Genomic DNA, 16,083 nt, shown 5'->3' with positions numbered 1-16,083 from the left:
TGTATACTCCATCTGACACAGACGTTTGTCATAAAATATTGATCGGTTTTATTCTCACACCTGGAATATTGCTTATGAAGACATGGATTTAACCACTGGAGTGGTAGGGATTAATGTTGTGCTTTTTGGACCTTCAAAGTTCTGGCCACCATTCACTTATATTGTAAGGACCTACAGACCTGAGATACTCTACTGAAAATCTTTGTGTACTCAAGAAAGACATACACATCTGGGATGGAATGAGGGTGTGTAAATATTAAGAGAATTTTCATTGTTACATGAAATATCCCTTTAAAGACTTTAAAACATAAAAAAATGCCACATCTAGGTGATATGTCTCCCACCACAGATTACGACCAATTCCTATGCAAGGGGGTGGGCAGTATGGTAGAAATGTGTAAAGCGATAAAGATTTTGCTATACTATATAAGCTATATTAGTTTCACAGTTTTTTCTTCTTTTTAAAAAAAAAAAATCATGTGTGCTATTTTTGCACTTATGTCAGACTTATACATTTGTTATGAATAATATCTTTTGGCTTGCGACCAAATTCCAAATAAAAAGAGAAAATAATCAAATGAGATGGGAGTATCTTTCATTTATAAAGTATTTAACTAAGAGTAGGCATTGCCACATGATTCAAATAATATATATATTTTTTGTAATTTCCAACAAAAAAAACTGACATAAATACTGTAAACATATTTAAATATATACAATTAAAATTACTATATCAAATATACTCGTACAGTGATATACAATTTGTTCAATCAGCCCAAGCCTACCAATGCAGAAATTAATTTGAAGGGTTTCAGGTTTATTAGGGAAAAAATTTATTCTGAAGAAAACAATATAGCAAGAACTACTTTGAAGTCGAGTAAATGTTAAAAAAGCAACAATGTCAGTGTGTTCATACAGGCCCAGTCTCCATGCCCAGATTGAGATCATGCATTAGTGAGGAAGGCATATGAAAGCAGAGAAGGGGATGTTTACCTGGGTGACAGCCCACCGTGGGAGCAGTTTATGGGAGAGGTGAGGGGGCTGGTCCTGCTGGTGGGATGCCGGGGTTGCGTGCGGCCCATTGTATTGCTCGGAGAACTCTGTAAAGGAGATAAAGATTAAATGGTTAAACTGTGCATACCTAAACAACAGACAACTGTACAAAAATATTAGTAGACATCCTAGTCTTTAAAGGTGAAGGGTGTTATTGTTTTTTTTTTTTTTTTTATGTTAAACACTAACGTTTTGTTTGTTTGTCCGATACTTGATGTACAGGTGAAACTCGAAAAATTAGAATATCGTGCAAAAGTTCATTAATTTCAGTAATTCAACTTAAAAGGTGAAACTAATATATTATATAGACTCATTACAAGCAAAGTAAGATATTTCAAGCCTTTATTTGATATAATTTTGATGATTATGGCTTACAGCTTATGAAAACCCCAAATTCAGAATCTCAGAAAATTAGAATATTACATGAAATCAATAAAAAAAAGGATTTTAAATACAGAAATGTCGGCCCTCTGAAAAGTATAATCATGCATATGTACTCAGTACTTGGTTTGGGCCCCTTTTGCATTAATTACTGCCTCAATGCGGCGTGGCATGGATGCTATCAGCCTGTGGCACTGCTGAGGTGTTATGGAAGACCAAGATGCTTCAATAGTGGCCTTCAGCTCTTCTGCATTGTTTGGTCTCATGTCTCTCATCTTTCTCTTGGCAATGCCCCATAGATTCTCTATGGGGTTCAGGTCAGGCGAGTTTGCTGGCCAATCAAGCACAGTAATACCATGGTCATTGAACCAGGTTTTGGTACTTTTGGCAGTGTGGGCAGGTGCCAAGTCCTGCTGGAAAATGAAGTCAGCATCTCCATAAAGCTTGTCTGCTGAAGGAAGCATGAAGTGCTCTAAAATGTCCCGGTAGACGGCTGCGTTGACTCTGGACTTAATAAAGCACAGTGGACCAACACCAGCCGATGACATGGCTCCCCAAACAACACAAACTGTGGAAACTTCACACTGGACTTCAAGCATCTTGGATTGTGTGCCTCTCCATTCTTCCTCCAGACTCTGGGACCTTGGTTTCCAAATGAGATGCAAAATTTGCTCTCATCAGAAAAGAGGACTTTGGACCACTGAGCAACAGACCAGTTCTTTTTTTCTTTAGCCCAGGTAAGACGTTTGACATTTGAAGCCCATGTCCAGGACCCGTCTGTGTGTGGTGGCTCTTGATGCAGTAACTCCAGCCTCAGTCCACTCCTTGTGAAGCTCCCCCACACATTTGAATGGCCTTTTCCTGACAATCCTCTCCAGGCTACGGTCATCCCTGCTGCTTGTGCACCTTTTTCTTCCACACTTTTCCCTTCCACTTAACTTTCTATTAATGTGCTTTGATACAGCACTTTGAGAACATCCAACTTCTTTTGCAATTACCTTTTGAGGCTTTCCCTCCTTGTGGAGGGTGTCAATGATGTTTTTTTGCACAACTGTCAGGTCAGTAGTCTTCCCCATGATTGTGAATTCAACTGAACCAGACTGAGAGACCATTTAAAGGCTCAGGAACCCTTTGCAGGTGTTTAGCTGATTAGAGTGTGACACTTTGAGCCTACTATACTGAACCTTTTCACAATATTCTAATTTTCTGAGATTTTGAATTTGGGGTTTTCATAAGCTGTAAGCCATAATCATCAAAATTATATCAAATAAAGTCTTGAAATATCTTACTTTGCTTTTAATGAGTCTATATAATATATTAGTTTCACTTTTTAAGTTGAATTACTGAAATTAATGAACTTTTGCACGATATTCAAATTTTTCGAGTTTCACCTGTATATTCATGCGTTATATCTTGGATCTTACCATGCTGCCAGTGTTGCTTGAGTTCTTTAGATGGTTGTGCAGGAGCTTGGTTGCTCCATCCTGGAATGTTTTGGGCAGAGCACCCAGCAGCATAGTGAACTCAGGAGTGTTTAGCTCAAAGAGTGAGATCAGCACCACCTGAGCAGCCTGCACAAAACAGCACATAACTCATGAGAGAGGAAGTCATACCACAAATACAGCAATGAAAAAGAGCAGATGTTAAACATGCCGAGAATAACTCTGGAAAGAACTCTTTTGTCGTAAAGATAAGAAACGATGACTGCTGGGCTCCTATGAACAGAAAATTTACACAGTTTATGCGGTGACAGAGAGCACCTTCCAAATTCATTAATTTCAATGATTAATAGTAAAAAAGGACTTAAATATTGATCGGTTGCTCACCCACACCTATCACATCGCTTAAGACATGGTGTCTTCTGCTTTACTTTTATGCTAGCTTTATGTGCTTTTGGAGCTTCAAAGTTCAGGTGACCATTCAGTTGCACTGTGAGGACCAACTGAGCTGAAATATTCTTCTAAAAATCTTTGTTTGTGTTCAGCAGAAGAAAGAGAGTCTTAAACACCCGAGATGGCATGAGAGTGAGTAAATGATGAAGAAAAATAATTTTGGGGGTGAACTATCCCTTCAAATAATTTAAGAAAGAATGGACACTGTGAAGAATTCATTAGTGCATCTACATAGAGAGCTCAGCTGCCCATAATTCAATTCTGCTTTATGTAAAACACATGCAAGAATGTTGCTTCACTCAATGTTATTCTGTGAAAAAATAAATAATATTTTAAGCAGAAGAGAGTTAACAGGAATTGAGATATGAAAAGGAAAACATTAACAAATGATTACAACAGACTCATCAATTCAAGTCATATTAACTGCAAAATAAATTATCTTCGCTGCTCTCCTTAGCCTTCTCGAGAAACTGTGAGAATTGCATGTTAACAGATTGTTTTCAGCAGTCACTTCGCAAGGCAATGAGGCGGATTAGAGTGAGGGGCACACGGTTATGTTCAGCGGTTACGTGCTGTTTGTTGGTTAGGCCGTATGCCACTACCTGCTTGCACCTCTCCTCCAGGTGACCCTCTCCTGGCAGTAGTGCTGTAGTGCTGGGCCTGCCTGAAAACTCCTCAACTGCCCAGTTATGAAGGGTCTGGGCCAACATGTCAGGGCAACAGGATTAAAAAAGGCAACAGATAATAAAAAAAAGGCTGGTAACCATTAGTTGCCATTAGACAGCTATTGAAATTTGGGTTTGCTGCATCTGTTAATTGTGAAAATGGATCCTGTAAATAAAAACTTTGCCACTGGCTGTAGAGAAAAAAAGTTAGGTTATTTTCACTACAATTTCACAACTACATCATTAAATTCTACTAATCATACGTTCACCCAAAAAAGAGAATTCTCTTATCTTTTACTCACCATCATGCATCAAAGATGTGTATGACTTTTTTTCTTCTGCTGAACCCAAACAAAGATTTTTAGAAGAATATCTCCACTCTGTTGATCCATACAATGCAAGTGAAAGGTGGCCAGAGCTTTGAATATGCAAAAAGCACATTAAGTCAGCATAAAAGTAATCCAGATGACTCCAGTGGTTAAATCCATGTCTTTCAGAGGCGATATGATAGGTGTGGGTGAGAAACAGATCAATATTTAAGTGCGTTTTTACTAAATCTCCACTTGACAATTAGCATTCTTCATGCATATCGCTACCTACTTGTCAGGGCTGGTCAAAGATGGAGATTTATTGTAAAAAGGACTTAAATATCTGTCTCTCACCCACACCTTTCATATCACTTCTGAAGACATGGATTTAACCACTGGAGTCTTATGGATTACTTTTATGTTTCCATTATGTGATTTTTAGATTCAAAGTTCTGGTCACCATTAATTTGCGTTGAATGGACCGACAGAGCTGAAATATTCTACTACAAATCTTTGTTTGGGTAATGAAGAAAGTAATAAACATCTGGGATGACATGAGGGTGAGTTATTAATGAGAGAACTTTCATTTTTGGGTGAACTATCCGTTTAATGCAACAACAAACAGCTTCAAAGGAAAATTGCCACCAAATAAACAGTCTGTCATTATTTGCTCATTAGGACTCATTAGAAGTGTGTACATTCTTTACAATTTCTCCTTTTGTGTTCTAAAAAAAACAAAAGTAAAAAACTAATTAGTAAATACTGGGTGAACTATTCCTTTAAACCATGTTGTATGTTTAGCCCGATCTCCATGGAGACTCACCTTTCTAACATCAGAGCTTTTGGGTTCAGTGGTCCATGTGATAATGCGGGACACAGCTAATCTGGTCTCACTTGAGTTCACAAAGTCTGCAGGGTCCATATGGCGTGCCAGGGACTCAATGTATTTTAGGATGGCCACCTTCACCTACATTGTAACATCAAGACAATCTATATTAACTTACTCAGCACTAAGCACATGGTGAATTTGCAACAGGGGTTTCGGAAGCAGTCAGCATACCTTAAGATTGGGGGTTTGAGTCTGATCAACAATAAATCTCATTAGGATGTTGAACTGCTGGTCAAAAGGGAAAGACTCTCTAAAAGAAAACAAGAGAAAAAAGGCATCAAGCTTCTAGAGACTAAAACCTACAAAATGCAATAGAGAAAAATCTTGACTTGAACTATCACTAGAGACTAACCGTGTGATGTCAAGAGCCTTTTGGACTTTAGCTTGGACTGAGCCCAAGAGGTCAGCGCCCATCTTCTTCAGTAGTTGAGTGAGCAGAAGAAAGAGCCAGTCCTGGAGATCTTCTCTGTGAACAGTGATGAAGTCCACCAGAGTCTCCAAGAACATGCTAAACACCTGGAAGCAGAACATCGAACCATCAGCCAACTCCTGCTATGAGTTGGCTAGAATAGGGGTTTTCAAAGTTTTAGATGCCATGGACCCACTTCTTAGAATATAAATGCATCTATTTTTTGTCATGTAAAAAGAGCCACTGAGTTGTGAGGCAAGTTCAATACTTAGGGTTGGGGGTTTGTTCAAATCCCTAAACCAAAGTATAAGCAATAGTACTTGTGATGCTTGTCTTAGTCAGGACAATAAATGGTTTGTGTGAAGAATTAACCCACTTATATAAGAATACAACATAATGATTCAGGTATTTAAAATCCACTTACTCTCTATAGTTAAAATCCACACCAAGGTACACCATGCAAACAACAGGAAAAAACACATTCCATTAGTACAAACTCATTCCATTCACTAGTTCTAAAAAGGTATACTTTTTTCTAGACAAACATTTTGGATTTAACAAAAGCCATAGTGAAATTGATTATTTATTTATAGCCATTTCAAACAAAACACATTGTCAAGTAATCCTTTATAAAATCTTATATTTGGAATGCTTCCATTAATGCAGCCATTGTTAAGTAGATTAAGTGTTCAAAACAGCAATGGGGAAAAGAAGGTCCTAATACAGGTTACCTTGCTGTGAGGATCTGCAAACATCCTGGTGAAGATCTCACACAGCCGTTTAAGCTCCACTCGGCTGAAACACACAAACATGAGTACAAACATGATTCCTTAAATATATGATTTAAGGAAGGTTCGCACCAAGAATGAAATGAACAAATCTGATCAAACCAAATCACAGGCAAAAGATCTTTTCACACCAAGAGCAAAGTGAAGTAGCACTCCAGTTATTCACAAATGTTAATGCAAGATACAATGTATCTAACAATACAGATTCATATGCTTTAATGCATAGTAAAAAAAAATAAACATTCTGCAAACTCACTTTTAGTGGCTATGAAAATAGAATTACACTACACGAACAAGAATACAATAAGTAAAAAATGTTATTTGCGTCTCAGAGCAGTGCACTTTCAATGCCCCCACCTGAGAATACGCTGGCTCTTCAGCAGGTTCTGCAAGCCCAGCAGGCCCTCCTTCCTCTCGGACCAGTTAGAGCTGGCGCAGTGGTTCAGCACCTCTGCCACGTCTTCCATCTGCCGCAGATAGTGAGGAATGCCTCCGTTTCGGGAGCTATAGGAACGTTCTGAGCAGGCGCTGGAGGCATCACTGTTGGCATCATCATCTGACTCGTACCTACGTCTCACGGGCTTGCGCTGAGGAAAACATGCAGCAAGTTAGAAGGTTCAACGGGAAGTTGGTGGCAAACGGAAGCTGTCAGCAAGGGGAGTTCAATGATCAATTCAGCATGCTTTACTCATTTAAAACATATATGCTGATATATGAAAGCCATGCAGCATTAAAAAAAAAAAAATGGTTTAGGTTCTACTATCACTCAAAGAATAGTTCACCCAAAATGTAAAATTCTGTCATTACATACTCACTCTCATATTATTCCAAACCCAAATGCTTATACCTTTTCAGTGGATCACAAAATTAGAATTTTCAAAGTCGTTATGCAGTAAGAAGTTTGTAAGATGGTATCTAGCTATCTGTGTTGGCTGTTGAAGAACCGGGAATACAATTTATTAATTTACAATTTTTTTTTTTTTAAGAATTTTTTGTGGGATGTAAAGCTCAAAAATGACAAATTAAGTCTGCTGAAGCCATACATTAGTTAGAACCAATGTGTGTGACTTATTTTCTTCTGCCTTTTTCTCCTTATGTGTACTAGTCTACCAGGTGCGCTCACTGTGCTAAGCTAATGTAAATGAAGACGTGCTCCCGTACACGGCAGGTTTGCATGGGTGAAGAGGAAGATTTCAGTGAATTAACACATAACGCAATATTTCAGTCTGTTCTTGACAATGCTAAAGAAAGGCTTCAGTAGACTTGAAATGTATTGCACAAGTGATTTGGACAACTTTGATGGTGCTTTTCTGTGCTTTTAGACCTTGACAGTCACAATCACAATCCTTGTGTTTTACAGATGAAAAATGTTGTACATGTTTGGAAAGAGGAGGGTGAGTAAATAATGACAAATTTAATTTTATGGTGAGCAGTTATACTTTATATTGTCATTGAATCTGCAAGCACTATAACCTTTGCATTTATTCTACTTCGGATGTATACAAGCCTACTTAAACCGTTTTATTTACTTATCACATACAGAAAATTACAAAACAATGTAGGCCTAATGACAAAAAAGTTCAGATTATATTCAGATTAATATATAAATATACTTTTTTCAAAGAGGAGTGTAGCTTTATACAATTCAGCTAAACAGTGAAAACTAATAGAATGCATAAATAAATTGTTTTGTGACAAAGCTGAAATTTTTTTTCCCGGTCATGTTTTTGATAATTTTTTATGGTGGTGGTTGTTGTTGTTTGGGGGTGGGGGAGAGGCGCAAACATTTTTCAAGTTTCAGAAGGGGACATGACCAAAGAAAATTGAGAACCACTGGCTTAGTGTGTGTAACAGACCTTACTCAAATTGAAGTTGTAATTCACTGAAAATCTTCACCTGCTTGTCCAGATTCAAAAGTGGCCCGTCAACGACCACGTTTAAATGTACTTACACTGATTACACTTAATAAGCCGACAGTGTGTGTGGCCATGTAAACCCATTAAACGGCTTACCTTTATCAGTGTAAGGTCATAAACATTTTAGGAAGAAACCAATCGACACTGGTAGATTTTTGCCCATTACACCGATTTTGCGTTGCATGTAAATGCTTAATGCTTAACCAGCATTCTTACCCGTTTTTACAGTGTATGCAAGTGTTATGCGCATGCCTTTTCAAGGTTTGACATTAAAAGCAGAGACAAACTCGATTATTTCAAATCTCATGTAAATGCGGTGTTCTTACTTTGTTTGCTTTTTAGTTATCAGCATATTGGTATGGCATTTAAACCAGCTCAATGTCATAGACACCAAAACGCCATTGGTTCTTGTGCTTAAATGAACCAAACGCGATGTAGAATTTTTTTATTCTTTTTCCGATTAACACTTTTTATTTATTCAAACAAATGAAACGGAACAACGCAAAACATATATACACAGAATCAACTTTTAACTCCCTTATTCCCTTACCCCTCCCAATATCCAACCCCACCCTGGCCCGTCAACAAATATCCATGTGGTCAAAGTCACACATTTTACCACAATCCTGTTTCTTTCCACATGGTTCTCACTAAAAGTCTTCCAGAAATGTAAAGTATTTGTCACATTTCTTTCCATTTGGTGAAGCATTCTTGAAATGAAGGAGTGCCTTTTAACTTCCATCCTCTAAAAATTATCTGTATGCCAATCACTACACAAGTTTGGACCCAGTTTTTTTTATATTTGTCACTTTAATAACCGCCCCATCACCCAAAATACATAGTCTGGGCCAGAATTACATTTGAGTGTCTAGAGCGTCGCAGATAAAATTCTGGACTCTAATCCAGTATTCTTGAATCTTAGTGCAGAACCACATGGCATGGGCTATTTCTCCATCCTCCAACTGACATCGCCAGCAGGTAATTGTGTCCTTTAAACCAAACCTATACATTCTAGAGGGAGTCCAGTAGAAACGATGCAAAATCTCAAATATCTTTCCCATAACCTCCCATAAAAGCTGTTAAGGCTCCATTTCCCAGATTCTGAATCAACGATGAGTAGTACACTGATGCTTCATGACCCTTTCCAAAGGCTGTGTGCACCAAACAAAGTGTCTGCAGCCTTAGGGGGATGTGTACTACCACCAAAAATATCACAAAGTAAATGGCGCAGCTATAAATACCTGAAAAATTGAGACCTAAAAATCCAAAATTGCTGTGTTAGATTTTCAAATGACCTCAAAGCTCCATTTTCATAAAGGGCACCAAGTGTAATAACATCCCTCTTGAGCTATTCTTTCCAGTAAAATGGGAACTTGTTCATACATAATTTGGGGTTTAGCCATATACGTGAGGAAACATTTAAGTAAGAATGATTTAAGTATCAGAATTGAACCTACGAGGAACCTTTGTCCATACTGAATATAATTGTGAAATAACGGGATTAGCATTGTTACTTCTCTAGGCAATTTAATAGAAAGACTTTGCAATGGTGAGATTGGGGAAAGGATTGCTTGTTCAATGTTGCACCAAGGAGGGACTCTTTATGGTGGAAGAGTCCAATGGGCCAGGTGTCTAAGATTAAAAGTAGAGTAATAAAACAATTTTGGGGAGGCCTAAACCTCCTTTGTCAATTGGTCTATGTAACTTATTGAAATGCAACCGAGGCCATTTACAATTCCAAATAAAAGACTTATATATTCTATCAAATTGTTTAAAATAAGAAAGAGCATCATCTAGAGGGAGAGACAGCAGTAGATAATTGAATTTGGGGATACAACTCATTTTTATAACATTGACCTTCCCAGCCATAGACAAATGTAGTGAAGCCCATCTATCAACATCACACGTGAACCTTTTCATTAATGGGTCCAAATGAACTAACTAAATCTCTCAAATTTGCTTTAAGTAAAATAACAAAATACCCATTACCTTGCATGGGCCACTGAAAGGCACCAGGCTGGAAAGCTGTGGTAGGGCAATATACTGTCAGAGCAAGAGCTTCTGATTTAGACCAATTCACCCTGTATCCTGAAAATTTGGAGAAAGAATTAATAATTCTATGAAGGGTAGGCATAGATCTTCTAGGGTCAGAGACAAATATTAATATATAATCTGCGTAGAGTAGAAGTTTATGTGCCACAGCTCCTGCTACAACACTAGGAAAATCATCCTCTTATTGCGGCTGCTAGCGCTTCCAGGGCAAGACAGAACAATAAAGGGGAGAGAGGACAACCTTGCCGGGTTTCACTACCAAGAGATAAATAATCTATAATTAATCCATTAGTTTTCACTGCTGCTAGCAGTTGTTTATAAAGTAACTTAATCCATCCAATAAAAGTGTTTTCAAACCCGTAAATTTCCAAAATCTAAAAAAGATTCCACCCTTTAGATTCCGCCAATCCAGGGTCCCATTCCTTGATACTTTTTGGCATCAAGTGTGATTTCAACGATCCGGGTCTGATCATTTATAAAATGTCTAATATTATCTGAAGAATTACGACCACAAATAAACCCCACATGATCTATATGTATAAGAGATGTAATAACTGTAATAACAGAATTTTTGACAATATTTTTACATCTAACTGAATCAGCGAAATTGGCCAATAACTTTAACATTAATTTGGGTCTTTATCTTTTTTAAGAATGAGACTCAGAATCAGGGGTAGTTCACCTTTCTTTAAGGGCTCTGTGTAAACTTCTATCATAAGTGGAGCCAGTTCTGTGACATAAGATCCAAAAAATTCTGCGGCAAAACCATCTAATATTTCAGAATAAATCTTATGATCTGATGAAAAAAGGTATAATCCCTCCCACATGGATTCAGAAGTCTCCAAATGGTGCTTGAAACTTTACCTCAAGAGCTATAAAAAAGTCCTGATCATCAGCGTTGGGTGCATAAATATTAGCCAATATAAGATTTTGCCCCTGTATTTCAGTCAAAACAAGAATGACTCTTCCTTAATTATCTTTGATCTGCTTGAGACATTTAAATTGTAAATGATTATCAATGTGATGACTCCCCTGCTCTTAATTGAACCAGCACTGCAAAACGCATACCCACCCAATGCCATACCAAGCTTTTCAGTTTCCTGTGAATAAAGGTGTGGTTTTTGAAGGAACACTATATCGTATTTTTTAAGCTTAAGGAAAGATACAATCTTCCTTCTTTTTATAGGGTGCTCTAGCCCATTATCATTCCATGTGGAGAGAAACATTTCACCTAAATTAAAATGTGAAATATTGACATGCAAAGATAAAGTGTATAACTAAGACAAATTATATAGACCATTTTCCAACATTGATGTAACCACAAAAACCTGATCAACCCACAGAGTATTCTCTGTGTGCTCTCTATTTTGAGCCGGCCGCCTACTGTGTCCATCGAATTTGGAATGATCCACTCCAAAAATGTTATCATATCTTGACCTGTGTTTGGTGTTGTTACTTACATTTATGTATTTGGCAGACGCTTTTATCCAAAGCAACTTGCAGTGCACTTATTACAGGGACAATCCCCCCGGAGCAACCTGGATTAAGTGTCTTGCTCAAGAACACAATGGTGGTGGCAGTGGGGATCGAACCAGCGACCTTCTGATTACAAGTTATGTGCTTCAATCCACTACGCCACCACCACTCCATAGTTACTTTTAACAGCAACTCATTCGATTATTGCATTACGTCTTAAAAAAGTAACTAAATTCATTAATAAGTTATGTTAATGGAAAGTAAAGTGTTACTTATGTGTTACTTTTTTTTTCCCTCAAAGACACTTTCTCTTCTGCTTTGCTATGCATTCTACACAAATAAGCCATGCATTGCATACAGCACTCATGTCAAACCAACATGGTAAACACAGAGATATTTAGAAAGTACTGTAGAGCTATACAGGAACAGTAGAGGTGTACAAAAGCAATGTGTTACTTTTTTTTAAAAAGTAACTCAGATATTATGGTCTAAAATAAAATATATTGCACTACTTTTCTCATAACTCGAAAAAGTATTCTGATTATTTAACGCATTGTCAAGACTGATCTTGACCCTCCTTTCCCTCGGGATTCCAGTGAAACAAACATTATTACATCTGCTCCGATTTTCCACACCCTCTATTTTTTCCCCACACCTGGTCCATATCAGCCTTGGTGGCATGTGGGTTAGCCTACAGCTCTTTCCCGGCTGACTCCAGAAACTCGACTCGCTTTTCAACATCGTCAATACTTGTAATCAGGGTGGAAAGTTTTGTGATACTGCAAGGCGTCAGACACCTGCGAACACAAGTTCCTTTTAATATCCCCACAGGCTGACAATTTAAAAATGTTCAACATCTTAGACTCCCAGCACAGTATAACAATCAAAACGATTTCAGTTCTCATAGGTTAATATTGATTAAAATCAAAAATTGTAGAAATGTGAAGAGGAGCTTGCATCCAAGTGATCAACACTCGCATAGCATCACGTGACTATTGCATTTCTTAATTCTAGACGCGACTGTAGACTTGATGTGAGAATTGGGGGAGGGCAAGATTAGCAGTGAATAATGTCATAAATATCTGTCTGTTCCACACAAACCTATCGTACCGCTAAAAAAAAAGACTTGGAATATAGAGAATGAGTCACTTTGACTACTATTTGTTTGTCATTTGTGGAGCTTGACAGCTTCTAGTCAGTAAGAACTCATATTGTATTGCAAGAGAGGTGTAAAGATTCTTCAAATGATTCAACTTTTGTGTTCCATGGAAATAAAAGACAGCAGGTGAGTAAATGGTGAGAGAATTTTGGTTACTAAATGAACTATTCCTTTAACATCAACATAACCCTTGGACTTTGAGATGTTTCTCCAGTCTAAGCACAGGAGTGTGGCTGAATAACAGTCAGATATTTGGTGTGGCGGTCATGAATAATTTAACCCTGTCACAGACAATTTCCAGCAGTTGGCAATGCCTTTAGAACAGTTTGTGTTCCAGTCATTAGTACAGTAGGCGTGGATGACGCAAGTGAAGAGTGAGCCACACTGGGGTAATTACATCTACTTATTCACAAAAAGGGGATGTGTCACGCACAACATCTGCCCTGCTTTACAACTTAATCCTGCGCTGTTGGCACATGTGAATTAATGATAATATACATTTCAACAAGTCAACAGCACTGGGTAATGTATACAGATAATAAAACAAAGAGATAAATACTAAATTGACAGATAGCAAAATGAATTAAATGGATCTTAAATCACTTGTGATGCTGGTGCAGGAAATGATGAGACTGTGCAGATGAGATGCTCGTAGACCAATTTAATGAAAGAAGCGCAAATGTATGTGGTGCTCAAAATGCTCTTGCAATTTGCTTGACAGCTCATGATAGTATAAGTCATTCTGATTAGTCAATAAATAAATAAAATACAAACAGTATAGGAACAGAAGCACTACCTTATTTCTGGAGTCTCCTAACAGCTGAAGAAAACCAAGAAAGGAAGAGCACAGAGATGCAGACATTTTAAAGGGAGAATAGTTGTGGAAGAAAAGACACAAACTGAAAATTCTACCTTCATTATACAACTAGAGACAAACTTTTTCTATCTTTCTGCAGTTCACTTATATGATCTTGTGCTGTAAAAAAATATATAAATATTCCTTATTATTTTATGGTAGGAGGGGTTGAAAAAGTATAATTTATGATGCTAACCAAAAAGGAAAGTCGTTTCAGAGGTGGAGCAAGTTATACAATTTTGATGTAATGTCACAAAGACAATGTGTTTTCATTTGGAACTACTTTGACAGAGAAATCTTGCACAAAATAGGGTTAATTTAGATTTCCTGTTGACTTAACCCTTCTGCGTCAATAAAAAAAAAAGTTACTCAGAGGTCCTTAGAGGACAAAAATGTCTGTGTCAAAAATGTGTCATATTAATATTATATATTAATATTATTTTCCAGTTTGAATTAGTTAATTTTTATAAACAACATCAGTCATAACTACCAAATATTCATTCATTTTCAGAATTTTAACCCTTTAAATGCCAGTTTATTTATATAATGCCACTGAAATTCTTTATGAAAAAAAATATTTAAGGGGAAATATTTTTTTGTGATTATCACAGTCTGGAATATGTCAATGATTAGCAACAACATTGATTTTCACTCACACTCAGGACCATAGAAAACAAAAATATCTGCTTTATATTATGCCACTATTGTTTTTCTCACACACACACACACACACACACACACACACACACACACACACACACACAATTATGAGAACTCTCCATAGACTATCAAAATTCAAAATCATCCATCATCACAAAAATTTTTTTTGATACTATACAAACTATAGATTCTATCCCCTACCCCTAAACCTAATCCTCACAAAAAACTTTCTGCATTTTTACATTTTCAATAAAACATTGTTTAGTATGTTTTTAAGCTATTTAAAATATGGGGACACTAAAAAATGTCCTCATAAACCACATTTATAGCATAATACCCTTGTAATTACCAGCGTGTAACCTAAAAAGAAAAAGTCCTCATAAACCACTTAAACCTGCCCACACACACACAAACACTTCCCGACATCCATACCAACACGCCCACACAATTTTAGCTGCATAATTTATTAAATTGGCCTGCAGTACTCTATAATACAGCAAACAGAAAATAGGAAAAAAGCATGTATATGCTCCATAGGCTAAACATGAGAAAAATGGAGCCATCTGGTTGAAAATATATTAAAAAATGTTTTATTTTGAAGCCAATGAAAGCAGAATATAATAGAATTCAGTATTTTATTCTTTAATGGCACTGGGTTCAAATATTTCATTTTTAATGGGTTTCAATGGGGACATTTTTGTCCTTGGTCCTGAGTGTAACTATTTTGTGTACATAGTGTATTATAGATGTATTATAGGAACTGAGGTTAAAATATCAAAATTCAAAATTCCCCCAAAAATACACACCTTCGGCAAAAAAGTATGCCGTTGGCATTAACATAGCCAAAGTGCTCGAAAAAACTAAAATGAAAAAGACAAAAATGTCCCAAAGGTCAAACAAGGTTTAAACAAAGCTAGTCTAAAAAAATATAATTCATTTTCTCTAAGGAATTTTGGGGCACAACCAAGTAACGGCTTTTTGCAATCCCGGGCCTGTAAACAATCTATTACAGTATACAGCAGTATCACTTCTGTTATTTTAGATCAGATAATGAGCAAAAATGTTTACAAGTGTGAGCAAGGATTCTTACCAAGGCATCAGCCACTGCTGCTTCCACTTCTGTGCCTGTGTTCAGCACCCTCATAGCATTGACCGACGCAGAAATGCGGGCCTGATGGATCAGACCCAGGCGGTCTGTAGAGTTAAAACACAGGACAAGATAGTGAGGATGGACAAAGATGAGCTAGCAAAAATGTACCTTCTAGGACATCACTTTAAATTCTGGTAATAAATGTATCAATTCAGGCTAGTAGGAAAATGTGTCATAGAGAAAACTTGAGGATGACATGCTGATAAAATACAACAACATCATATGAGACAGAAGCCCAGAAAGGACACCAGCACAGACTAAATCAATAAGCACAAATAATTACTGTTGCTTTAAAGAAAAAAAAAAAGAAATAAATGTGTAAAGAAGTTAAAGGTGAAGTGTGTAATAATGACTGTATTTAGATGGGTTTCCCAAAAACTCCCCGTATTCCATTGTTTGCGAATCTCTTGCTATAAACAATGTTGTTAT

General features: G+C 37.1%; 1 protein-coding gene across 1 annotated transcript in view; it reads right to left on the bottom strand.

Annotated features, from left to right (window-relative positions):
- Positions 1-16,083, bottom strand: part of LOC127658553 (CLIP-associating protein 1-like) — a 98,080-nt gene that overhangs the window by 13,078 nt on the left and 68,919 nt on the right. The window contains exons 25-33 of the mRNA XM_052147902.1: positions 15,595-15,698; positions 6,743-6,972; positions 6,329-6,392; positions 6,022-6,024; positions 5,541-5,704; positions 5,360-5,438; positions 5,123-5,266; positions 2,859-3,005; positions 994-1,100 (exon numbers count right to left, since the gene is read on the bottom strand). Of these exons, the coding sequence (XP_052003862.1) occupies positions 994-1,100; positions 2,859-3,005; positions 5,123-5,266; positions 5,360-5,438; positions 5,541-5,704; positions 6,022-6,024; positions 6,329-6,392; positions 6,743-6,972; positions 15,595-15,698 (1,042 nt within the window). The remainder of the gene's footprint in view (positions 1-993; positions 1,101-2,858; positions 3,006-5,122; positions 5,267-5,359; positions 5,439-5,540; positions 5,705-6,021; positions 6,025-6,328; positions 6,393-6,742; positions 6,973-15,594; positions 15,699-16,083) is intronic.

Source organism: Xyrauchen texanus, chromosome 18 (assembly GCF_025860055.1).
Source record: "Xyrauchen texanus isolate HMW12.3.18 chromosome 18, RBS_HiC_50CHRs, whole genome shotgun sequence".
In the NCBI taxonomy this organism is placed as follows: domain Eukaryota; kingdom Metazoa; phylum Chordata; class Actinopteri; order Cypriniformes; family Catostomidae; genus Xyrauchen; species Xyrauchen texanus.
Note: the sequence above shows the minus strand (reverse complement) of the source record. Positions and strands in the feature narration are given on the sequence as shown.